Source organism: Capsicum annuum, chromosome 4 (genome assembly GCF_002878395.1).
Source record: "Capsicum annuum cultivar UCD-10X-F1 chromosome 4, UCD10Xv1.1, whole genome shotgun sequence".
NCBI lineage: Eukaryota > Viridiplantae > Streptophyta > Magnoliopsida > Solanales > Solanaceae > Capsicum > Capsicum annuum.
The window spans coordinates 228877372-228903404 of record NC_061114.1 but is presented as its reverse complement, the minus strand read 5'-3'; the positions used below and the strand labels follow the sequence as shown (position 1 = coordinate 228903404).

The 26033-nt window shown below is 35.6% G+C and overlaps 3 protein-coding genes across 5 annotated transcripts; 2 read left to right on the top strand and 1 right to left on the bottom strand.

Moving 5' to 3' along the window:
• Nucleotides 1-583: 583 nt before the first annotated feature.
• Nucleotides 584-8674, top strand: LOC107866893 (tRNA (adenine(58)-N(1))-methyltransferase non-catalytic subunit trm6). 2 transcript variants are annotated; one of them, XM_016712907.2, is made up of 13 exons: nucleotides 584-846; nucleotides 3006-3133; nucleotides 3914-4022; nucleotides 4536-4617; nucleotides 4691-4761; nucleotides 5581-5622; nucleotides 5951-6075; nucleotides 6381-6474; nucleotides 6617-6683; nucleotides 6781-6968; nucleotides 7054-7159; nucleotides 7896-7982; nucleotides 8342-8674. In XM_016712907.2, exons 1-13 carry the CDS (start codon nucleotides 713-715, stop codon nucleotides 8447-8449), a joined length of 1341 nt encoding a protein of 446 aa, XP_016568393.2. In that variant the 5' UTR covers nucleotides 584-712; the 3' UTR covers nucleotides 8450-8674. The 2 variants fall into 2 exon arrangements, 1 of the variants encoding a protein (XP_016568393.2); XR_007054777.1 differs by lacking the exon at nucleotides 7054-7159 and having other exon boundaries at nucleotides 640-846; nucleotides 8342-8395.
• Nucleotides 8675-10818: 2144 nt separating this feature from the next.
• LOC107869394 (transcription factor E2FC) lies at nucleotides 10819-21206 on the top strand. Its single transcript, XM_016715926.2, has 13 exons — nucleotides 10819-11244; nucleotides 18108-18279; nucleotides 18375-18428; nucleotides 18526-18611; nucleotides 18779-18867; nucleotides 18938-18992; nucleotides 19093-19145; nucleotides 19224-19274; nucleotides 19358-19406; nucleotides 19485-19550; nucleotides 19629-19702; nucleotides 19904-20078; nucleotides 20739-21206. Exons 1-13 carry the CDS (start codon nucleotides 11029-11031, stop codon nucleotides 20805-20807), a joined length of 1209 nt encoding a protein of 402 aa, XP_016571412.2. The 5' UTR covers nucleotides 10819-11028; the 3' UTR covers nucleotides 20808-21206.
• Nucleotides 21207-21490: 284 nt separating this feature from the next.
• On the bottom strand, nucleotides 21491-25975 carry LOC107866892 (putative HVA22-like protein g). 2 transcript variants are annotated; one of them, XM_016712904.2, is made up of 7 exons: nucleotides 25543-25975; nucleotides 24154-24194; nucleotides 23954-24052; nucleotides 23812-23868; nucleotides 23626-23689; nucleotides 23311-23517; nucleotides 21491-22338 (listed from the first exon to the last, which is right to left on the bottom strand). In XM_016712904.2, exons 2-7 carry the CDS (start codon nucleotides 24183-24185, stop codon nucleotides 21883-21885), a joined length of 915 nt encoding a protein of 304 aa, XP_016568390.1. In that variant the 5' UTR covers nucleotides 24186-24194; nucleotides 25543-25975; the 3' UTR covers nucleotides 21491-21882. The 2 variants fall into 2 exon arrangements, with proteins under 2 accessions (XP_016568390.1, XP_016568391.1); XM_016712905.2 differs by lacking the exon at nucleotides 24154-24194 and having other exon boundaries at nucleotides 25543-25882.
• Between the last annotated feature and the right edge of the window lie 58 nt (nucleotides 25976-26033).

Below are 26033 nucleotides of genomic sequence, written 5' to 3'. Positions count from 1 at the left end.
GTCTTTTAAGTAGTTATCAAATAAGAAAATGTGACATTATTTTTGAGATTATCTTATTAGATTTTTTTTTTTTAAAAGTTTGAAGGTAAAGTCTACTAGATTATTTTCATACAAGTTAATAGTTAAATTTGGAGCAAAGTTGATTATAATTAGATTTGATCATAAAATATTTCTCCCTTTATGTAGTATATATAGACGTAGTAAATTTGTTATGTTATATATTTTCAACGTGAAAATGTATTAAAAAACAAATTCAACAATTGAGAAACTAATGAATAAATAAAATCTCATTTCTATTAATTACCATATAAAAAATTTACTAAACAAAGATACAAAATAAGTCTAGATCTAACATTAATTGAGTTGACACTTAATAATTAATATGATATTGAACATATTGGGCATGATGTCAATTGGAAGTCAACCTTCATAAATCATGGGGGTTAAAATCTGCTAATACATAAACTTAAGAGGGTATTTTACCAAACACCGAAAGTATAGAAGGAGCAAATTGAAATTTCCCCTTTCACAAATTATCCCATACTTAAACCCCTAAAAACACGCTAACACTATTACCCAAATATTCATTTGACTAAATTACGTTCCCTATATAGTAAATTAATTAAACCCCTCTTTAGGGTTCTAGGGTTTAAACTAAGCTTATACTGTAATGGTTAAAGATTGAATTTTTTACCAGCAATAAGCACCAATAATGTCGATTAATAAAGCAGTTGATGAGGATTCGAATCTAAATGATAATAGTAGATTAACTTTTGAAGGTTGCAATGTATTGCTTGACATCAATGATGGTGATCGTTTAGTTTTTTCTCGGCTTACTGCTGCCTCGTAAGTAATTATGACTGAATTAGCATAGAAAGTTAGTAGGTAGTAGTGCGTTGTCTCGTTATCCGTTCATACTAGTAGCTGCATACATACATATAATTTTTTGTCTGCTGCATTTAGCGTTAGATAGGAGGTTGTGGATGACACGGATTAGAGTAGAAAATTAGTAGTTAGTAATGTGTTGTCTTGCTATTCGTGCATATTAGTAGCCGTAGATTTTCTTTTTCTGTTTGCCGCATTTAGTCTTAGATAGGAGGTTGTGGACGACACTGATAGGATAAAAAGTTAGTAGTTAGTAGTATGTTGTCTTGCTATTCAGCTGTACTAGTAGCCATTTTTTTTTTTTTTTTGCTGTTTGCTGCATTTAGTTTTAGATAGGATGTTGTGAAGGACGCGAATTGGGATAAAAAGTTAGTTAGTAATTAATATGTTGTGTTGCTATCCCTATTAGTAATTAATATGTTGTGTTGCTATCCGTACATACTAGTAGCCGTACTTTTTTTTTCTGTTTGCTGCATTTAGTCTTAGATAGGAGGTTGTGAAGGACATGAATAGGATAAAAAGTTAGAAGTTAGTAGTTAGTAATCTGTTGTCTTGCTAGCCGTCCATATTAGTAGCTGCATATTTTTTCTCCTGTCTGTTGTATTTAGTTTTAGATAGGAGGTTGTGGAGGACACTAAGTAGGATAAAAAGTTTGTAGTAGTTAGTAATATGTTAGTCTTGCTATCCGTCCATATTAGCAGCCGTAGATTATCTTTTTTTCTGTCTGCTGTATTTAGTGTTAGATAGGATGTTGTGAAGGACACAAATTAGGATAAAAAGTTAGTTAGTTAGTAATATGTTGTGTTGATATCTGTACATACTAGTAGCCGTACATTTTTTTCTGTTTGCTGCATTTAGTCTTATATAGGAGGTTATGGATAGGATAAAAAGTTAGTAGTTAGTAATATGTTGCCTTGATATCCGTCCATACTAGTAGCTGGAGATTTCTTTTTCCTGTTTGCGGCATTTAGTTTTAGATAGGAGGTTGTGAAGGACACGTATTATGATAAAAAGTTAGTAGTTAGTAAAATGTTATGTTGCTATCCATCCATACTAGTAGCCGTAGATTTTTTTTTTCCTGTCTGCTGTATTTACTGTTATATAGGAGGTTGTGGACGACATGGATTAGAGGAGAAAATTAGTAGTTAGTAATGTGTTGTCTTGGTATTCCGTATTCGTGCATATTAGTGGCAGTAGATTTTCTTTTTTTCTGTCTGCTGTATTCAGTTTTAGATAGGAGGTTATGAAGGACACCAATAAAAAGTTAGTAGTTGGTAATATGTTGTCTTGCTATCCGTCCATACTAGTAGTTGTAGATTTTTTTGCTGTATTTAGTGTTAGATGGGAACGACACGGATTAGAGTAGAAAATTAGTAGTTAGCAATGTGTTGTCTTGCTATTCGTGCATATTAGTTGTTGTAGTATTGCTCCAGTAGTTTCTTGTTATTCAATTTCTGTTATTTCGATTGCCATATTATTTTGTTGTATTTACTGTTCAAAATGCTTTCTTATGTTTTTACTTCTATTACTTTTTTTAGATGGTTAAGGTACGTGTGCGTTTTGCCCTCCCTAGATGGTCAAGGTAATTGTACATTTTGCCCTCCCTAGACCCCACGTTGTAGGACTACAATGGTTTTTGAATTACTTGCTTTTTGGTCAGCTGCATTTAGTCTTTAGATAGTAGGTTCGGTAGGAAATGGATTAGAGTAGAAAGTTAGTAGGTAGTAATATGTTGTCTTGCTATATGTGCATACTAGTAGTCGTATTGCTTCAGTAGTTTCTTCTCATTTGATTTTTGTTACTATTTACTTTGATTAGTGTATTATTTTGTTGTATTTACTACTGTAGATGCTTTGTTATGCTTTCTCTTCCATTAATTCTTTTTGGACTGTTAGGAATGTGTACTTTGTACCCTCCTAGATCCCAATTTGTAAGACTACATTGGGTATGTTGTTGTTGTTGCATTTATTTTTGTAAAAGGGATTCATCTAATCGATTCTAACTAATATGAAATTGAGATGTAGTTGATTGATTTTTGTGAATAAAGAGGCAGTTTTTTTCCCTGCTTTTTCTGGACAATGGGTTTTTTGGTTGACGGGGAGGTTGAATTGTTCATGCAGGACATTGAAAATTGGGAATAAGAAGTGTTCTCTTCAGCCACTGATAGGTTGTCCATTTGGGTCTCTGTTTCAAGTTGAGTCCGGAAAAGAGGGACCCTGTTTGACTCGTATGGTTCCGAATGGAGAAGGTATTCTTCTGATTTAGCTTTTGAATTTGCTCTAAATTCTGTTATCTATGTTCTTTAATTTATTAATAAGCTTGTTTTTATAGTAGCCAATTACCCCTTTTTTGTAAAAATGCAGAGACTGACAGTATTATGTGTAATGTAATTTTATAATATTACACATAATAGAGCTAACCAGCCTATATGTGTAATGTTATATAATTATAATCTCTATCTGAAATATTCCACTGTTCGGCTTTCTTAGAAAAACACATCTTCTCTTTGCTATGTATGGATAATCATCGTAATAGACTCTTTTAGGATAGGAGCAATCATGATTAACATAACATGTTTACTTAATAACGAAGACGATTATATGTAGGACTTATACTGCAGCTGATGGTATTATTTCCTATGCTAATGACCTTCAGGGGTTACATTTTGTGGACCTTCCTGCCACATTGAAGATACCTTGTTTTTGAATAGTGCCAAAGAATTGGCTCTTGCGTTCCAAGATGCACTCAAACTTTTTTAGTAAAACCAGAATTAGTCTTCTTTTTAGCTTGTGTGTATTACTATAGAATTTCTTGCTTATTCTCCTCAAGCTTTTGGGAGAAAGAACCATTTGAAGCGGGTCAAGAAGATTAGCATGTAGAGGTGGTATATAGTTCTTGGATCAAGCTAGTATGCAAAGATAGAACAAACTAACTATGCTTATGCATCTCGTATTTTCTATAATTGTTCTCATCAGTCTTTTAGCAAATTATGCGGAATATAGTAACTTTTGTGCATTTTCATTATCAGGTAACAACCTTGAAGAAAAAGATGTGGATGGATCTAAAGACAACCGTGCAATTGTTGATAATAATACTGCTCAGAGTCTTACTAGTGAAGATATCGACGAGATGCGAAGGTGAGACTTTATCGGAAATTCATGGTTTTATGTGGTATTTTTATTTTATCCTAGTGGGCAGTTTCAAGAAATGTGTGAGCTACACCGCTGCACGAGTTTCTATTTAAAAATTGTTAAAGATGCTCTATTTTCAGATGTATGGCAATAGTAACCGCGTTTACTTTTCATCCCCTCCCTCTGGGCAGGAAGGAGCTTATTTAGTGGATGTTGATAATTTCTACTTTTAGTTAATTAGAAGTCCTCTAGGTTTGGAAACTGCAAACTAGTTTGGAATGGTGGTATGCATCATCCGCTGCCGTTTCACTCTGTTTGGTCCAATTTCATTAATATTAACAGACAAATTTGAGGTTTTCTGAATCTGGAATTTCTCTACATCTATTTATTATATTTTCTTCTGATATGTTTGAACAAATTTTGGTTACAAAAGATCTCTTAAGCAAAGAAAAAGCTGCAAGAATTCTTAGGTCTTCATGTAGCAGTTTTGAAGAAAGTATTAAGCTTACTATGTTCCAGGCAGGGAGCAAAAGGGGATGAAATAGTTGAAGCACTCATTGCAAACAGTGCAACTTTTGAGAAGAAGACGTTATTTTCACAAGTAAGCTTGGCATTTTTTGGTGTTGATTAGTTTTCCTTTGGGAAAATATATTCTGACCTCTCGATGTTTGCAGGAAAAGTATAGGGTTAAGAAACAGAAGAAATATGCACCTCGAGTACTATTGAGGCGTCCCTTTGCACGAAGGTGGACTCCTGCCTTTAGATTTCCTTTTGTTATACTGGAGGTCTCTATTTTTAGACTTCCCAATATCTTGCTTCATCTATAACTTTATCTTTGGGGAGAGGGGGGGTTGAGATTGGATCTATGTTGCTCGGACTCTTCATAAACACCAATGGATACGTGTCGGATCCTCCAAAATTTGTACATTTTTGGAGGAACCGACTCATGTGCAGCAGCATTTTTGGAGTGTTCGGCCAACATAGGATTGGATAATGTTTTTATTCCATTTCTTTTGTTTCTAGCTTAGTAACTAGAACTCTAAGAATGGTAACGTAATCAAAATTAAACAAGTAACTTCCATATGCTGCAAAATGTAGCCCGACTGCTCCAAGTGGAAGAAGGCAGTATTTCTTAGTTGAGCTATGATATCCAGTAACGTTCAATTTGTTGTAACTAGATTATACTATACCACTTCATTGATGTGGGAACAGTCAGTTTTTCTGTGGAATTTTGAGTATGCCGTCTTACTTCTTTTTGATAAGTAAAGCTAGGGCTCCTGTGGATTGCGTTTCACTTTTTATGAATCTTTTTATTCAGGTGATATTTTCGTTTCAGTCATACACAATGGTAGTTCTGCATTAATTTCTAAGCACTATTGTTCTTTGAAGCATATAAATGATAGTTCTGCATTTAATTTCTGAACTCAGAATCCCCAAGCAGCTAGTGCTGATTTCAATTGTAGAAAGGCATAATGCTCCATTTGGTTTCTAGTTGCAAATCTCCTAGTCACTGTTGTTCCTCGATCTTTTCTTTAATTTTTAACATATATCTTGCATTTTTCAGCATTTGTGAGGCCTACTTCAAGAAACATCCTGACAAAATTGGGTAAGAATATGGTCTTTTCTTGTGTTTGAGCAACTATCTTAATTTGTTGTTTTCTGGTTGTGATTTACCTTTTTGATCGGAGGGAAATAAGGATAGCCTTTGATTACTTGTTTAAGAATCAGAAAATAATGAAATCTGAGATATTCTCCTTGATGTTATTTGTTGTTGGTATGGCAGTGCTCATGTAATTGAAGAATATAAATAGATTTGTGGTCCAGATGTTCATTGTAGTCTAATTACCCTATGTTTTATATCTTGCTCATCTTGCTTTGCTTGATTCTGGGTTTTGGAGACATGGGGGTTGATTTTATACTCTTGTTTCCATCAGGTTTATGCGAGTGGATGCACTATCTCTACTGCTCTGCTTGGGGAATGTTACTGCAAATGCAGATGTACTTGTAGTGGACATGGTCAGTGGTATTCTTACTGGTGCTATTGCGGAACGACTAGGAGGTATGTTTATTTGTTCTTCACTGTAGTTGCAATAAGAACATCAAGGGCTATTTGTGATCATTGTTTTATACACATAAAATTTGATCATGCAGCCTATACTATTGGAATTTGTATGTCTGTGAATTGTTGCTATTGTTACTGATCCTGATCATATGGTTGTCGATTTGTCATGATGTACACAACGCTGAAGCTTCATAGTTGTGAAACCATGTCAAACATGCTATAAACTTATAGGATTGTCAGATACTGTTAATTACTATGAAGTTAATGAATATATAGTTTTTTCATGACAATGATCTTAGCAGGTACTGGTTATGTGTGCAATACTTATCGTGGATTGTCACCATATCCTGTCGATATCACTAGGATGTTTAATTTAAGTGATGAAATCTGTAAAAGGTACACTTCCTCTTGCAATGAAATAGAAAATAATCCAATTAGTACTCAAGCAAAAAAAAAGTTGTAGATTTCCAAAAAATCGTCTAAATATGTTTATTGCATTAGTACTAACAATGATTTTGCTATTTTTCTACGGTTATAGAATTGTGCATGCATCACTGACCGACCTGAATTCATTTCAAACTGGAGTTTCAGTGTCTGAGAGTGAGGTAAAATCAAAGTTGATCTTTTTTGGTGTAAATTATTTCTTCTGTAAATGCATGCCTGGATGTGTTTTAAACTTCTCTCTAAAACATGTACCTGCAGGAGGAAACCTTACCTGCCATTAATTCTGCTGGTCTAGAAGAAGTTGGTGTGTCAGCTGAAGATGGTGGCATGGATATAACACCTGAGAAAGTTCCTTCTCCAATAACCAAGCCTGCTAAATCTATAAAAGCGGGTCAGAAAGCACCCCCGGAGGCCATCAAGTTGTGGAAAGAAAATGGTTTTTCCAGGTTTGAATATAATCTGGGTTTCATGCTTTTCATTTGACATATTATATTGCTGTGTTCAATTTCATTTCCAATTTATTTTTGTCAGCCTAATAATTGCTGCTCCAGAACTGGACCCGTGGGGCATTATTAAAGAAGTGCTTCCTCTTTTAGCATTTTCAGCTCCTTTTGCTGTTTATCACCAGTATGCTTTGGTATTATTCTTAGCTTGCCCATCTTATTTAATGTACTTAGCCTGCCACGCTGCTCATTCTTTGTTTGCACACACAAGCCCTTTCATATCCCTGTATGTAATAGCCCAACTTCTGCATTCTTTATATGTCAAGAAGAATTTTCTTAGAATTAACTTTAGATAAACACTTTTTGGTATTAAAACATTTAATCGTTGGATTTGGGCACCCTGTAGTGATCATGGTAGCAAGTCAATATCCTTTAATTTGCTTTTAATTTCCAAAGCTGAGTAATTAGTCGAAGAAAGTAACACAGTTTTCAAAAGTATCTTCTCATTTTCCATTTGAGAGATACAAGCATTCGAGAGGAGAAAACTGTTTTAAAACACATTCTGTGGTGATCCTACAATAGTATCTCCTCTCGAATGCTTATAGAGTCGTGCTGTCTTCATTGTCTTTCTATGTTGGTACCCAAGCACAGAAGAGGCTTATGAAATTTATTGCTATCACATCTTCTTGGTAGAATAATTTATGTAAAGTGTATTCTTTGTTGCGTATTCTGCTTCTGTCTCAAATGGATCTTAGGCTTTTGATGTAAATTTGTGATTTCCACTACAACATTTTGGCTAGAATTGTAATAAGCCTCTCCGTTCTTCCATATGCTGATGCGGGCGGTGGGTAGGTGTGCAGGCGGGTATGTTCTTCTATTAGATCAATGATTGAAGTAACGATCAAAACTGATCCGTTGTTTTAATTGCAGCCTCTTGCTGCATGTATGCACAACCTGCAGATAGAGAAAATGGCGATTGGCTTACAAATTTCTGAACCATGGCTACGTGAATATCAGGTTTGTTTTAATTAAAACCCAAACCACATCCCACTTGCATGATTAACTTTATTTTTATATGCATTCTCAGGGAACTCTGTCAAGCAGATAATAGAAATTTTATAATAGTTGGTTGACATGCATACACCTTTTATTTTACTGACAACTTCTTTCTCTATATTTGCTATCAGAATCTAAAGTCAATAGGTTTAAAGTGAGTCTAATACACACATACACAAAAGCATTACATTTCTTGCATGTGTACCTACGGATCGAACCAAAAACAATGAGTTCAGTCGAACCTGCTAAACCCGCTCTAGATCTGCCTCTATTTGCTATTTTGTTAACTGTGCTTGAATTAATAATTAGAATACGTGCAGGTGCTCCCATCGAGAACCCATCCACAAATGCAGATGAGCGCGTTTGGTGGCTATATACTTAGTGGCACCAAAATATCTAGCAGTGAGCCCGTTACCAGCTCCAATTAGGATAACATTTTTCGACCTCTCTCTGCTTGATTGTACATGTCGTTGGGCGATGCCATTTCCTCATAATTTCGAGAATATTGCCTGTTAGAATAGATGTAGGATTATCTTGTCTTTCGTTTGGACAAAAGCAAGATAATTTATGTTGTACTTTATTCATTGATTGATGTAAGCTTGAATAAGCAATTCTCTTGATTCGAGGACCAGAAAGTCTTTTTTTCCCTCCTACTTTATGTTTTGTTAATCCCATCCCCCATACCAAACGATCCCTTAGCTTATATCGTTGTCCTCCTTTGAGCAAACAGTTGAAATGTGTATTGATTTAGGAATATAAAAAATGTAATACAACATTAGCAATTACTCTTCAACACCAAACTAATCGAGACTTAGCCACATGATCATTACTATTTATGTTCTTGATATTCTTAACAACAAATTAATTTGTTTTCCGCTTGAAGTTATCTACATTTTCTACTGGAAAGCGAAGGAGCATGGGTAGGCGAGTTCACTCACATTATCGGTTTTAAGCCGGTCAAAAAAAACGAACGTGTTGCAATTTAATCGACACAGAAAATATAAAATCTATGAATTCATGATGAATCTTCATAACACGTTAGCAACTTAAAATTATAACGCAAATGATCTTTACATAATCTCACACAACTTGTTTAAGGATATTATTATGTTATAGCAAGTGAACATGATGAGGCGCAGATTGTGCGGAATGCCGCCTAGTTTTTAAATTACAGCTTTTGAAATTCAAAAACCATAGTGTGTTGGTTTATCACACTATTGTTATGACTCATGTCCTACCCTTGAGGAGTGGACAAGTTTCCTACTATTAGGTTTCAATTTATATGACGTAATTTGATTGAATACGAAATTTTGAAAAGATAAAAACTTTAATACTTGTAATATTTGAATATATTTGAATATGCTGTATTTGTATAATTATAAGATTTTTGAAAGTTGTAATATTAAACATATAAGTTCAACCTAAATTATTTTCAATTTGGAAAGGTAGTTGTATTTATTTTAGAACAGATTAATTATTAAATAGTGTCATTCTCTTTGAAATAGAGCTACTAACCGGGAAACAAAAACTTTCTATATAAAAATTTCAGCCAATACTTGTTCCGTTTTGAATTAAATATATGAATTGTTACCCCTCACGAAAGTCAAATAAAGATTACAACAAAAAATAACCATGATTGTAATTTTTATTTTTAAATTTTAATCCGTAATTACATAGTACACTTTCTAGACTCTCTTCTCATTTTTACTTTTTATGTTTTGCCTGTTATGCTGCTCTAAAAACATACTAACTAAAAAGATAATTTAAATCACTAAAATTTATTCGTTGGTCTTAATTTAATACTTTTTCTTAATTATATTAATCTCTCTACATGTATATTAGCGTAAGATAAATTCTACGATATCAAGTATCTTGAACCAACACTTATTACAAGTACTAATAAAACGAACAAGAGGAAAATCTTACAAACTCAATTGATTTGTCACATAAATTTTCACCTTATTAATGAAAATTTGATAATTTGATCCCCCATAATCCCTTGAGCCATTTTCCCTTTCACAGTTTCACTATCATATATATGGAAAAAACTTATTCGCACTCGATATTTATATCAATTCAATACATGCATGTCATGTGTTTGAATGTGAAGTTCGTTTTACTTAACCATACTTAATTATCATGTATTTACTTTATTAAGTTACTTTATTATGGTTAATCATATTAGTTTGGTGTAAACACCAGATGCGAATAAATTTTTTACACACATATATTGAGAGATTGGCTTTGGATGATTTCAGGCGGGGAAGAGATAGCTCGAAGAAATACTGGAAGGAGGTGATTAGACATGGCATAGAGCAGTTAAAGCTTACTGAGGACACGATACTAGATAGGAAGGTATAGAGAATGCGAATTAGATTCGAGGGCTAGTGCGTGTGAGCGTAACCTTGCTAGTAGTCGTACGGCTTTGTCCATAGGTTGGAGTTTCTAACTAAGAGGTTTTGGGTGAAGTGTGTGCTTTTGGTTTGATAGTGTATAGTAATACTTCATGGGTGTCTTATTTTTGTTATTCCATCTTTGTTTCATGTTTTATTACAGCTTTGTTTACTGTTTTTTTGTCGTGAGGCGAGGGTCTATAAAAAATAATCTCTCTACCTGTTCAAAGATAGTGATATAGACTGCGTACACTTTAACCTCTCCAAACTCCCACTACTTGGAAATTTACAGACTATGTTGTTGTATATATTGAGTAGGCTAAAAATGTTAAGATCCTTGAGATCTACCTTTGTTTAATATTGTCATCTCCACCCCAAATTAGTATCAAGACACACTCTATTATGGGCCCATATTACTAACATGGCCCAGGGCCACATGAATTTCACAAAATTATTCATAAAAGGTGAGCGGGGAAGCGGGCCCTCGCTTATTCGAAATCGAAACTCAGCGCCTCCTCCCCACATAAGCTTTTGCGCTCTCCATTCCTATTCATTCCCGCTGTTTTGAACCCCTCTTTTGTACTATATTTTTCCACATTTTTGCTTGTTCAATTATGTCTACAACAGCGGCTAGTGATAACGTGGATCTCAACTTGTCACTTGGCGCTGCAGCAGCTACACTTCATCACAATTCTCCTTCGGCTTCGGCACTTGCTGGTGCAGCTAGCCGGAGCCACCGCAGTTTGTTCTCTAATATTCCTAGAATTTGCTCGGAATCTGTCTCCTTCTCCGGCAATCCGCTTGCGTCTTCTACCTTCCTTTTTGCTCCGGTGAGTTTTCGTACTGTTTTCTACTGTTTGTACGAATCTCGATCAGCACAGAAAAGTAGTATTTTGTATCTGTTATCTCGATCAACATAGATACATTGTGCTTCTGTTGATCCAAGTTTAGATATATGAGATGAAGGATTTCTCCTTTTTGGCACTTTATCTGTCAATGATTGTACTTAATTGCGTCTTCTGCATTCGTTTTTGTTCCGGTGAGTTCTCGTACTGTTTTGTACTGCAGTACGAATCTCGATCAGCAAAGAAAAGTAGTATTTTGTATGTGTTATATCGATCAACATAGATACATTGTGCTTCTGTTGATCCAAGTTCAGTTATATGAGATGAAGGATTTGTCCTTTTTTGGCACTTTATCTGTCAATGCTTGTACTTAATTGCGTCTTCTACATTCCTTTTTGCTCCCGGTGAGTTTTCGTACTGTTTTGTACTCTTGTACGAATCTCGATCAGTACAGAAAAGTAGTATTTTGTATCTGTTATCTCGATCAACGTAGATACATTGAGATTCTGTTGATCCAAGTTTAGATATATGTGATGAAGGATTTCTCCTTTTTGGCACTTTGTCTGTTTATGATTGTACTTAATTGCGTCTTCTACATTCCTTTTTGCTCCGGTGAATTTTTGTACTGTTTTGTACTGTTGTACGAATCTCGATCAGTATTTTGTATCTGTTATCTCGATCAACGTAGATACATTGTTCTTCTGTTGATCCAATTTCAGATATATGAGATGAAGAATTTCTCCTTTTTGGCACTTTATCTGTCAATGCTTGTACTTAATTGCGTCTTCTACATTCCTTTTTGCTCCGATGAGTCTCCTATTTTGATGCTACTATTTTGTACTGTTGTACGAATCTTGATCAGCACAGAAAAGTACTATTTTGTATCTGTTATCTCGATCTACATAGATACATTGTGCTTCTGTTGATCCAAGTTTAGATATATGAGATGAAGGATTTCTCCTTTTTGGCACTTTATATGTCAATGCTTGTACTTAATTGCATCTTCGCCATTCCTTTTTTCTCCGTTGAGTAGTATTGTATGCTAATCGCCTTTTTTCCTATTTTCAAATTACATGATTTCTGTACTTGTTTTGTACGATCGTGTGCATTGTTAATTTGTTGTGTATTTGTTATCTCGATCAACGTAGATACGGAGTATCTATGTCAATCCAAGTTCATATATATATGAGAAAAAGGCTTTCTCCTGTCTTTTGCTTTGCTTTATCTCCCAATGTGTGCACTTAATTGCCTTTTCTACATTTGTTTTTGCTCTGGATTGTGTTCTATAGCTTTCTCCTTTTGGAGGGATAAACATGGTGTCATAACTCTGTCCACCAAGGCTAGAACACATGAGAATAAATCGCCTAGTGTTTTTGTCTCTACTGGGAATTGAATGTGAGACCTCATGGTGCTCAACTCACTTCATTTTAGGCCACACCTTTGAGTGCCGCTTTCTTTAATTTTTAAATTAAAGGGATTTCAATAAAGCTAGCTGAAAGGGAATAGGACTTCGCAAACCTTATAAAGTGTTCAGGGATCTCACCCCTCACTGATGTGGTACATTTCTCTTCAACAGTTGTCTCGATCAACATAAATACAAAGCAACCCTGTCGATCAAAGATTAGAAAGATGAGAAGAAGGCTTCTTCTTTTGTTTTTTTACTTATCTCCCTATACTTACTCTTGATTGCCTCTTATACATTCGTTTTTGCTCCGACGGGTAGTATTATTATGTTCTCATTGTTGTGATTTACTATTATGCGAATCTAAGATAATTTGTTGCTTATCTGTTATCTCGATGAACACATGTATGGGTTAATTCTGTCAATCCAAGTTTAGATATATAAGAAAAAGGATTTCTCTTTTTTTTTTTTAAAAAAAAATAACTTTAGCTCCCAATGCTTGCATTTAATTGCCTATTCTACATTCCTTTTTGCTTCGGTGAGTAGTATTGTGTTTTCATCGTCTTTTCTCCTATTTTTAAATTTAAATGATTTCCGTAAAAGCTACCTTAAAGGAAGGAGAATTACCCAATTCTTATAAGGAGTCTACGGATCTCATCCTTCACCGATGTGGAACATTTATCTTCAACAGTTATCTCGATCAATATAGATGCAAAGTAACTCTGTCAATCCAAGCTTAGAAAGATGAGAAGAAGGCTTATCCTTTTTCATTTTTTTTACTTATCTCCCTATGCTTGCACTTGATCGCCTCTTCTACATTTATTTTCACTTCGGTAAGTGTTACAACAATCACGAAAAACAACTACGGATTTACATAAATCAAGAATACCTATGAAATACGCTAAGAGAAAGTTCAGACCTTTATCCTCCATAGCAATGCACGCTTGAAGGCGATATACGCCAAGAAGAAATTTGTACCTTTATCTGCCATAGCAATGCACGATTGAAGGCAAACTAGGCCGAGTCTTCCTCTCTTTGGCTTATGACGGATGACAACTTATAGGAATATGTCTTAGGTTAAACCAGGAGTGGGGACCTAGCCTTATATTTATAGGCTTAAAAGCCTTAACCTAGTGCACCTCCCCCTTCCCCTCGGGTCTTCTATAGGCCTACACTATTGCTAGACCACACTAATAACATGAAATGGATATAGACTCATATGGAATCTACATGAATACACGACCTATGTCTTGTCCACTAACTAATAACATCAACCCGTTTCATTTTAATATAATAAAAAGTTAATGTTAAGTCCACAACAACATACCCAGTGTATTCCCACAAAATGATCTGGGAAGGGTAAAGTATACGCAGTCCATGCCACTACCTCATCTGAAGTAGAGGGGCTATTTTCGATAGACCCCCGACTCAGGACAAATAACCAATATGATCAAACAAAAATCATAAAATCAACCAACAAAAAGGGATATCACACCGCTACATAGTAAGGGAAACAAAGCACTCACAAAGTGATATTATAAACTAACTATACGAAAAATACCTAAACACCATGAACAAGAGGCTACAAGACACTATAGGCACAGATAAAAACAGCGCACTCTTCCTTACTATTACGAACATACTCCTACCTACTACCTTTCTACCCTAATTCGCATTCTCCACACCTTCCTCTCAAGAGTAATGTCCTCCGAAAGCTATAATAGCCCCATGTCTTGCCTAATCACCTCCCTCCAATATTTCTTCGGCCTACCTCTACCCCACCTAAAACCATCCATAGCCAGTTTCTCACACCTCCTAACTAGAGCATTCGACTCCCTCCTCCTCACATGCCTGAACCAACGCAACCTCACTTCTCGTAGCTTGTCCTCCACTGAAACCACTCTCACCTTCTCCCGAATAGTCTTATTTCTAACTCTATCCATCCTACTAAGTTCACATATTCATCATAACATCCTTATCTTCGCCAACTTCAACTTTTGGGTGTGGGAATTCTTAACTGGCCAACACTTTGCTCCATACAACATAGCTGCTCGGACTGCCACTCTGTAGATCTTACCTTTAACTTTAGGAGGCACCTTCTTATCACACAAAACTCCCGAGGCAAGCCTCCATTTCAACCACGTTGCATCAATACAGTGCGTATCAATCTCACCATTCTCCTGAATCATAAACTCAAGATACTTGAAACTCTCCCTCTTTTGGATGGTCCTGAGAATCCAACTTCACAACCACGTCATCCTCATGCGACAAATCACTAAACTTACATCCCAAACACTCCGTCTTGGTCCTGCTCTCATTGTTGTCATTTACTATTGTGTAAATATCAGTAATTTAATGTGTATCTGTTATGTATATCAACACATGTATGAGGTAATTCTGTCAATCCAAGTTTACTTATATGAGACAAAGGATTTCTCAATTATTTCTTACCGTTTATCTAACAATGCTTGCACTTAATTGCCAATTCTACATTCCTTTTTGCTCCGGTGAGGAGTATTGTGTTTTCGTCGACTTTTCATATTTTTAAATTAAGTGATTTCTGTAAAAGCTACCTCAAAGAAAGTAGAATTGTCCAAGCCTTATAAGGAGTCTATGGATCTCATCCCTCACCAATATGGTACGTTTTTCTTCAAGAATTATCTCGGTCAATATAAATTTGGAGTAACTCTGTCAATCCAAATTTAGATATATGAGAAAAGCTTTCTCCTTTTCTCTTAATACTTTATTAAAGTAATGCTTGCACTTAATTGCGACTCTACATTCATTTTTGCTCCGATGAGTGGTATTATGTTTTCATCGCCTTTTTTCCTGTTTATAAGTTAAGCGATTTCTGTAAAAGTTAGCTCAAAGGGAAGAGGATTTCCCAAACCTTATAAAGAGTTCAGGTATCTCTTCCCTCACCGATGTGGTACTTTCTCTTCATCAGTTATCTCAGTCAATATAAATTTGGAGTTACTCTGTCGATCCAAGTTTAGATATATGAGAAAAAAGCTTTCTCCTATTTAATGCTTGATCTCCCAATGCCCCACAGTGGGCGTCTTAAGAACAGCCTCTGACAGAAATGTAAGGTAAGGTTGCATACAATAGACTCTTATGGTCGGGGCCTTCCCCGGACCTTGCGCATAGCAGGAGCTTCAGTGCACCGGGTTGCCTTTACTTTATCTCCAAATGCTTGCATTTAATTGCCTATTCTACATTCGTTTTTGCTCCGGTGAGTAGTATTATGTTTCAATCGCCTTTTTCCTATTTATAAATTAAGTTATTTCCATAAAAGCTAGCTCAACGGGAAGAGGATTTCTCAAACCATATAAAGAGTCCCGAGATTTCATCCTTCATCGATGTGGTACATTTCTCTTCAACAGTTATCTTGGTCAATATAAATTTGGAGTTATTCTGTCGATCCAAGTTTAGATATATGAGAAAAAAGCTTTCTCATTTTCTTTTAATACTTTATCTCCCAAGCTTGCACTTAATTGCGTATTCTACATTTGTTTTTGCTCCGGTGAGTAGTATTATGTTTTCATCGCCTTTTCTCCTATTTATGAATTTATTTCCATAAAAGCTAGCTAACGGGAAGAGGATTTCCCAAACCTTATAAAGAGTCCAGGGATCTCATCCCTCACCGATGTGGTACATTTCTCTTCAACAGTTATCTCGATCAACATAAAAACAAAGTAACTCTGTCAATCCAACCTTAAAAAGATGAGAAGAATGCTTCTCCTTTTGTTTTCTTTACTTATCTCCCTACGCTTCCACTTGATTGCCTCTTTTGATTTGTTTTTACTCTGGTGAGTAGTATTGTATTCTCATCGCTTTCTCCTATTTTTAAATTACTTGATTTACAGTTGTACAAATCTTAGATAATTTGTTGTGTATCTGTTAACTCAATCAACATATACGGGGTAACTCTGCCAATCCATGTTTAGATATATGAGAAAAAGGATTTCTCCTTTTTTTTCCCCTTTATCTCCCACTGCTTGCACTTAATTGCCTATTCTACATTCCCTTTTTCTCCGGTGAGTGTTATTGTGTTTTCATCGCCTTTTAAGTGATTTCCATAAAAGCTACCTCGAAGGAAGGACAATAGCCCAAGCCTTATAAGTAGTCCAGGGATCTCATCCCTCATCGATGTGGTACATTTCTCTTCAACGGTTATCTCGATCGACATAAAAACAAAGTAACTATGTCAATCCAAGCTTAAAAAGATGAGAAGAAGGCTTCTCTTTTTGTTTTCTTTACTTATCTCCCTACGCTTCCACTTGATTGCCTCTTCTGATTTGTTTTTACTCTGGTGAGTAGTATTGTATTCTCATCGCTTTCTCCTATTTTTAAATTACTTGATTTACAGTTGTGCAAATCTTAGATGATTTGTTGTGTTTTTGTTAACTCAATCAACATATACGGGGTAACTCTGCCAATCCATGTTTAGATATATGAGAAAAAGGATTTCTCCTTTTTTTTCCCCTTTATCTCCCAATGCTTGCACTTAATTGCCTATTCTACATTCCTTTTTTCTCCGGTGAGTGTTATTGTGTTTTCATCGCCTTTTCTCCTATTTTTGAATTAAGTGATTTCCATAAAAGCTACCTCAAAGGAAGGAGAATAGCCCAAGCCTTATAAGTAGTCCAGGGATCTCATCCCTCACCGATGTAGTACATTTCTCTTCAACAGTTATCTCAGTCAACATAAATTTGGAGTAACTCTGTCAATCCAAGCTTAAAAAGATGAGAAGAAGGTTTCTCCTTTCTTTTTTGACTTGTCTTCCTATGCTTACACTTAATTGCCTCTTCTACATTCATTTCAACAGTATTGTGTTTTCATCTCTTTTTCTCCTATATAAAGTTACATCATTTCCGTGTCGTTCTGTGTGCACATCTGAGTTAGTTTGTTGTATATTTGTTATCTCGATCAACACAGATACTGAGTAAGTTTGTCAATCCTAGCTTAGATATATGAGAAAAAGGCTTTCTCCTTTTCTAAAAATACTTTATCTCCCAATGCTTGCAATTGATTGCCTCGGCCAACGGTTGCCAGTTTTCCCATTCCTTCTGAACTTCCCTCAGTCTTTGGCTCGACTTCTTCTAATCTCTGGCTAATTATAGAGATAGTGCCTTAATTTGTGCAATTTAGTATCTTAATCTTATAAAGTCCTCCGTTAATTGTCATGCATTTGAATGGTCGAATTCACCTTTTTATACTAGGTTACCGTCATCTAATCCTTTAGAATGAAGATTTCTCAAAACTTTTCTGTTGATTATACAAGTTCTGCTATAAATGTACCTGCTGAATCTTTTTGAATCATATCTCACTTCTGTCCCACTTTGTGGGAATACACTGAGTATGTTGTTGTTTATCTCACTTCTGAGATTGTACAATGCCCTATACTTTTTTCATATTAATGGAGTTCTTTCATTGCTTGAAGCAGAAAAATGAAATTGAAAAGCCTGGGGAATACAATTGTGTGTATGGAGCTGGTAAGAAGAGTCTTGCAGTCAACTATTCTCCTCTTAAACAAGCAACTAGTGCACGTACTAAACAACCCAGTAAAGGAAAGGTTTCAAGAGATGCCGTATCCGCTGCTAAAGGAGTAAATGCAGGTACTAGATTGAGGTTGTATATTCCTAAATATGTATTTATTTGGTGGTCAAGTTTGTTAATGTACTAATTTCTTTTCTTTTTCCTATTAAAACAGATCTACTTGATAACCTGAATTTAGGTGGCCATTATCGGTATGACAACTCGTTGGGTAAGCTACTTTATGTAAATGAAATTTATAGGACCAGATGCTTCTGCTCTTGCTGGTGTTTGAGATACTGACTAATAAATATATCACTTTTTGGCAGGCTTGTTGACAAAGAAATTCATTAATTTACTTCAGGAGGCTGATGATGGAACCCTTGATTTGAACCATTCTGCAGATGTTTTGGAGGTAAATTCCCCCTGTATCATAGTATGAAGAAGTTACATGTTAATAATGGTTTCATGAATATGGATTTGTAAGATTAGTAGAAAATATTTTGTGCTTTTCTCTTCACCTCATTTAGCTCTTTTCGTTTCATATGTGATACTAAATTTATTAAAATTCTTGTGCTACAGGTAGCAAAGAGAAGAATTTATGACATCACAAATGTCCTCGAGGGAATTGGATTAATTGAGAAAACTACAAAGAGTCATATACGGTGGAAGTAAGAAACTTGTGTATTTGGTTCAGTTTTTATGATCTTACATGGTAATGACCCAAATTTATCTTAACAGAGGGTTCCGGTCAACCAAATCTCGAGGGCTGGATAATCAAGTATCTAGACTGAAGGTGCTTATAAATTGCTTCAAAGAATGAAGGAAGGAGAGTGTTTTGTATATTCATCCATTCTGATTCTTTTACTGAACCTTGCTTTCCTATGAAATGACAGGGGGAAATTGCATATTTAAATGCAGAGGATTGCCGACTTGATAACTGCATAAGGTTTGATAACTTGTCATCAATGAGGGAAATGTTTTTGAGTTTTCTTACTTTATTAATGTGAAACAATTATCAATACAGGGAAAAACTGGAGCAAATAAGAACCCTGGAATCTGACATGGATTCTCAGAAGTATGCCCCTTATCTCATGATGCCATTCTTTCTATTTTGAAAATGTGATCAATTTCTTAAAATCATCTGTTTCGACTCTTCAGGAGCCTCTTTCTGACTGAGGAGGATATCATGAGTTTGCCTCGTTTCAGGGTATGTAACAGCTATCTTATATATGTGATTCATGATGCCGTTTCAGTTCTCTACAACATTTGTCAGTATTAATGACAGGATAAAACTGTTATTGCTATAAAAGCTCCATATGCTAGTTCTATTGAAGTTCCTGATCCATGTGAGGTGAGTAGCTGTGGTCTTTGTCAATATTGAGGATTACGGACAATATGCTAGACTCTGATCCCTTATGTTTGTTTATAGGATCTTGATTTGGAGAGTCAGTATAGACTTGTTCTTAGAAGCACAACAGCACCTATTGATTTGTTTCTCTTGAGGTATCTCCACTACATGACAAGCTTCTCTCCTCTTGTAACAACTGGATGTATGTGTAGCTTGGCAGCTTACAAAATGTAGCATGCCAGGTTTACTAATTCTCTTTGTGTAATAGTCTTTCCTTAAATGAAAGGGATTTACTACTGTACAAAAAAAAAACAAATTCAGGCCCCGTTAACTGACATGATTATCAACATATGCAGCAAACCGGGTAGGCAGCATGAGGACTTAACCATCAAACATGAGAAGCCCTTGGATGCATTGTCTGCTGCAGAAAAGACAGATGATGCTTACCTATCCTCAGTACGACCTTGCTCTTTAGATTCAACTGCCTCAAAGCTCTCGGGTGTTCACAAAATAGTACCTTCTCATGCCAGTGTAAGTATATGACTGAACCCCTCTCTTCTCCTTCCGATTTACTGGTAGCTCTAACTGTGTCGCATGAGTTGAAACGCATACGAATCAGTGTGATTAAACACTATCTGCCTTGTCTTTTAAAGCGATAAAGTAATTCAAAGCAAAGGGATATCTCTTCACTGGTTATGAGTCATGTACTTCAAATATTTGAGATGCGAAGTAATTCAAACAATAAACAGTCACTTTCTGAATCTCAAACTTGTGAGGAGTTTGATAAATGGCCACTTCTTGTATATGGCATAATACATAGACACCTTAACTTGGCCTCAACTAACAACTAAACACCCCAACTCCGAAAACGCACATCTAAACACCTTAACTTGATGTAAGTCGGCTACATAAACAACACAACTTTGAGAATGCACCCCTGTAAAGGTGTCTAGATGTGCATTTTCAAAGTTAAGGTGTTCGCAAGACACATGTGTCAAGTTGAAGTGTCTAGATGGTCACAATGAAAGTTGGGGTGTTTTGTTGCCATTGAGGCCAAGTGATAGTGTCCATGTACTATGCCTAGTTATTTTGATTGCAATATTATTACTATAGTACTGAATTCTTCATATATGTTTTCGCTTTTAAAAACACTCATTCTAATCCACAACATGTTCTTCCCCTAAACTGCAGGTAGATGATGATTACTGGTTACTCTCGGAGGAGGAGGTCAGCGCTACCGCTCTATGGGGTGCTCAATAATTTTTTTAAAATGGGGTGACCTGGTTATGAACCCCATATATGGATTCAAGAAGATATACACAAATAAGGCTTCTGACAGACCTGTAAATATCTTCTAGCCAAATTATAGTAAGAAATATCTGGGTTTCAGGGAAAATCCTGCACCTTTGGAGTATAATTATGCCGCTGATTTATATTAATATGGTTTACTGGAGAATCAGTCTTGAGATTAACCAATGTTGGGACTTGAGACTAGGCTTAGATATTACTTCATTGAACATGTTTCGTTGGCTGTTATGTATTGTTTCTTGCCAGCAGCTTATGCTATACATTAAATGGTTCTGGAGAATATTAAAGTAAACTGTGATAGTTGCACAATTTTGTGAATCTTAAATATCTAGTCTTTCTGGTTGCTTTGAATAGGTTGTAATTACATGTACATCTCTTCCGGAAATATCTGTTACGTCAACGTTTTGTTTCTTCGACCTTGCCTATTGGCATCGCAATTTTAAAGGCGATTTGAGGCAAAATTATAGTGCAGAAGCAACAATTTTTCGAGGAAAATGAGTAGCCAACCAACCATGAATCAGGTATTATGACAACATTTACCCTTTGAATAGTAGCATTCTCAGAGACAACACTATTGAATTAAAAATAGTAGTGAAAGAAGCCATACTACCAACAACATATACCAACCGAGACAATGAGGGTAAAGATAAAGATACAATTACAGAAACTCAGTCCCATATCAATTACCACTCAGTACAATGACAAGCCACTCCAAGAGCCAGATGTTATACATATGTACAGTGATCCTCGAAGATAACTGATCATCCTCAAGTCGCTGAGTGCAAACACAAGTACTTTAATTTGGACATTCGATAATGAATGGTAATTTCATCTAGCAGTCTTACCCACTCGACCCTTTGTATTTTTCAAGCCATGCTCAAAAACCATGGACAACTTAAGTAATGAATGAACTAAGATATGCCAGATTTACACTGGACTCACTAGCCTAGAATGAATCCTTTTTCTGACGTTGTATAATAAACCACATTCAAACTAACATGCAGAAGAAGTACTTGATGTGACAAATTCATGGGTTGCTTCCAGCCCTTGTCTTCCTTGATCTGGCGCGTGTTACTCTTACTGCTTCCTCCAAGGCCGTCTCGGCAGGAGGGTTACCACTTTCATTAGCTGACAAAGGCGCAGAATCGATCTGCATTACTCGAGTTTCAACAGATGTCGAAGATTTGGTGGTTTCAGCAAGGGCTTTGGATGGAGATGCTTTCTGTGTGTTCAGAGTAGAAGCTACAGTCGAAACCATGGATTTGGATGGAGTTGCTTTTTGTGCGTTTGCAGCTGCAGTGGAAGCCGGGGGAGGAGCTTTGGAGGATCCCGCATCTGCTGATGTATCTGTTTCCTCCCCATTTGAGGATTCATCAGAAGCAAGGGATGCTTGTTCCTCAGCTGGTACTTGTGTTGCTCCAGCGGATGATCTACGATTTAGTGTTGCTGTGGATTGACGACCTCTGCTGCTTTGCCTTAGTGGCTGCAATGTTGAAAGACATCTCAAATGGATATTTTGAAACTAGGATCAAATTAAGCCCACAATCTTGAAGCTAATTAATAGTACCACTCAACATTACCAATTGAACACTGAAAACTCTTTCTTTTTAATTGTTGAAAGTATAGTATTAATCTCAGCAACAAAAGCTGTAAAATATTTACAATATGGACTACATTACTGAAAATGTAAAGTTGAACACCGAAACTCCTGTACTACTAGGATACGTTACAGTTCTTGCTTATTATTATTGTCATTAATATTTTCTTTCTTTTTGATCAAGTAGAAAAGAAAAGAGTTTAATTCATATCTATAATTATGAGGGTGGAAAGAAAGGATGAACGGTGGTTTACCTTTTAGCCAAAAAAACACTGAAGCCACATAAAACATTTGTTCGCAATTTTGTACAGGCAAGTAGGTGACTCTAGGTGAGGAAGTCATGTGGTCAAATAAGAGGCATGACAAATACACACCAGGTCACCAGCAACAAAATTCCCCTTAGATTCTAACTCCTATATATTCCAGGCCCCATCTTTTATTAACTTACCTGACTGCAAATTAATTAGTAAACCTAATTAGAATGACAAACATAAGCAAATCCACACTCAGCAAAGCACCAGAAAATGCAACAGATCATATTATCTGTAAGCTGGCTATTATCTACACCGCACGCCCGACCTCCCCCCTGCTTAGGCTAACATGATTCAACCTATCTATTAAACCCCAACAAGTATTGAGTTATAAATGTATAATTAGCAACACAGAACACACTTAGAGAAGGATTTTCCGCAGTTGCATCATAACCCAGCTTCATGGATTCATAAGCATGCAAACTCTAATATGAATTAGATCTTCAGATGTAAAACAGCTAAAACAATCACTTAGTAAAGAGTATTTTTAAATGTTGAAAATGATTGGGTTTGCATATAAACCCTGAAACACGTCTTAAATGAAAACCTGAGTGGGGGGAGGTGGATTTGACTGCGAAGCAATATACTGCAAAATGTCAAAAACCCTCGTCTGACCATAGCTAGCAGCTTTCTGCCAGTACAAAAATAACATATCTCCTGCTCTGGTCCTCAACTCCAATATATTTTTATCAATCTCAGGTTCATGCTTTAAAACCACGGGTCTAAAAAAGGCATCATACACATATGTAGTTCCCTGCAGTAATTTATGACAAAATGAAGAACCAAGTAGATTAATATGAAACTGAAACCAATCAAAGACTAAATATTTGTTTTCCAATCGAGAAAATATATACATGAATACCTTCGTTTTGGGGCACCACAAGTAAATGACGAATGCCAGCTTAGCTTCACTGTACATTGGAACCCTTGAAAAGAACGAAGTATCGCACAAAGTAAAGAGAAAGTTAACATCAACACAAATTTTTCACAATGAAACAAGTTGGAGTAACATACATACAAAATGAACAAACAAGTTCGTTGTGATTACCATGAAATAAAAGCATCACCGAACCTCTCACAAACCGTCAACATAGCAATTAAGATCCTGAAATATTGGAGGAACGGGATAGTTAGAACCGAGATCCACAATAAGATACATTGAGGTCTAAAAAGCAAATGTAGCAAGATACCAATATTGGCACCAAAAGCGGAGCTGCTGAATATCAGGTTTGTTCATTTCCACAGTTTTGAAGCATTCATAGGCTGGATAAGCATAACCAAAAACCATCCTGCATGACGAACACCAAAGATCAAAGCTTAAGAAACTCGAAGAATAGAAAATTTAGGACTACTAGTCTTTAAAGCTTTATAAGTGAAGTCGGAAATTTACACAAGCCCTCTGGTGATAAAAGATCCAATCATCTTGAATTCCTGACACAGAAAAGGATAGCACTGTTTACCACACTCTTCTATTAAAACAATCCAGAGAAATGCATCGAGAGAATCAATCTTAGGATGACCGAAATGAAACGGGTACAATGGAGCAGAAATATATGGATACAGATTATTTTATTTATTTCTTTAAAATTGGGGTTAAGGGCAAGTGGTAATGGGGAAGGGGCTTACAAAGTGGGGAATCGAATCTTGACCAACAAGTTGAAAGTTCAGGTAGCCAACCAACTAACTGAACTACTAAGACTCCCCAATTGGATATAGATGATTCATATAACCTACCCAATTAACTTAAAAATTGAGCTGCAGTTGTTTTGTTGTATAAAAACGAACATCAAAATTGCAAATGACTTGAAAATGCAACACATCATACTATCTCAATGTAGGTGCGTAGGAGTTAAATGAGTACTCAAAACCTAGTCCCTTCTAAAATGAAGTCCATTAAGAATGTCACAAAACAAAAATATGCACTTAAAAACAAATCTTTTATTCTTCCATCAGCTGCTTTATTATTCATTTTGTTTATAGCAAGACTGAAAATATCAAACTTTTGGAAACACCCCCAAAAATGTTAGGACTTAAACAATGTCAATCAAACATTAAGCTTGCGACTACATTTTGAAAATCTATCTTCAAGTATCTATTTGACCATGAATTTTGATTAGATTCGTTCAAATATTTTCAAGTTCCCAAATTTTTGGGACTTCCGCTCACAAAAGCTCAATTTTCCGACTAGAATGCATGTCCAAACACAACTTCAAACTCAAATTTTCAACTTCCAAATTTCAACTTCAAAATCTATGGCCAAATGTGAGCTAAATATCTTCGAAAGTATCCAAAAATTTTCAACTTTTATCCAGATTCTGGTTTTCTGCGACTTTCACTCGCAAAACTTAGAAATTTTTCCATGTAAAATGCACAATTCAAACTCAAAATTTTCACATTTCAAGTTTCAACTTCAAAATATATGGCAAAATAGGAGCTAAATATCTACAAAAGTATCTAAATACATAAAAGACAAAATATAAGCATCCTAAAAATGTCAAAAATGAAAAAAAAAAAAAAAAACTAAATAAAATGCACATCGAAACACAACTTAATTACCAAAAATCACAACTTCAAGCTCAAATTTTTCACATTTCAAGTTTCAACTTCAAAATCTACGGCCAAACGGGAGCTAAACATCTACAAACACTATCTAAAATCATTAAAAAAAGACAAAATATAAGGATCCTAAGAAAATAGTAAAACTAAATTAAAATTAAGTTAAACAGCAAAATGACGAACAGAAGAAGAGCAAAAACCTCTATAACAAACCGATCAGTACCTTTTATTGATCAATCCAAATCAACGGTAAACGGTTAATTAACGGCGGCGAATTGGCCGTTAGTTAACAGAAGTAGAAGGAAAGTTAACGGACTTGATTTGTTTTTTAGATGTTGGTGGGGGCGCCGCCGCAACACTCCGGCGAACGGTTGAGATGTCGGCGGAGAAGAAGTGAGAGAGATAAAGAGACGGGGGAACTAGATTGTATCGTTTTGGATTTTTCTCATACCATTTTAAATGAGTTTATTTCTCATCTTACACTGGGTGCGTATTTAAATCTTTTTTTTTTTTTTTTGAGTTCCTGAAAAGAGTTTTTCAATTTTGTTTTTCTTTTGCTAAAACTTGTTTCTCATCCAAATATAAAATAAGATTTCTTTTTTTCACTTGACAAAAAAAAATATGTGAACTTCATTGATCTATAAATACAATGACATAACTAGTGAAATTGCACAATTAAGGTATAAAGAGATTCGAGTGTACACAACTTTTACA

Bases quoted from the DNA above. Each gene is read 5' to 3' on its own strand.
- LOC107866893 (XM_016712907.2), top strand. From the start codon at position 713: ATGTCGATTAATAAAGCAGTTGATGAGGATTCGAATCTAAATGATAAT. The intron at 3,134-3,913 runs GTATTCTTCTGA...TTTCATTATCAG, and splicing joins TATGGTTCCGAATGGAGAAG to GTAACAACCTTGAAGAAAAA. The intron at 6,969-7,053 runs GTTTGAATATAA...TATTTTTGTCAG, and splicing joins AAAGAAAATGGTTTTTCCAG to CCTAATAATTGCTGCTCCAG.
- LOC107869394 (XM_016715926.2), top strand. From the start codon at position 11,029: ATGTCTACAACAGCGGCTAGTGATAACGTGGATCTCAACTTGTCACTT. The intron at 18,993-19,092 runs GTGCTTATAAAT...ATGAAATGACAG, and splicing joins ATCAAGTATCTAGACTGAAG to GGGGAAATTGCATATTTAAA. The intron at 19,551-19,628 runs GTGAGTAGCTGT...GTTTGTTTATAG, and splicing joins AAGTTCCTGATCCATGTGAG to GATCTTGATTTGGAGAGTCA.
- LOC107866892 (XM_016712904.2), bottom strand. From the start codon at position 24,185: ATGATTGGATCTTTTATCACCAGAGGGCTTGT. The intron at 23,869-23,953 runs GTATCTTGCTAC...CCAATATTTCAG, and splicing joins CGCTTTTGGTGCCAATATTG to GATCTTAATTGCTATGTTGA. The intron at 22,339-23,310 runs GTTTTCATTTAA...TCAACATTGCAG, and splicing joins ATCCACCTCCCCCCACTCAG to CCACTAAGGCAAAGCAGCAG.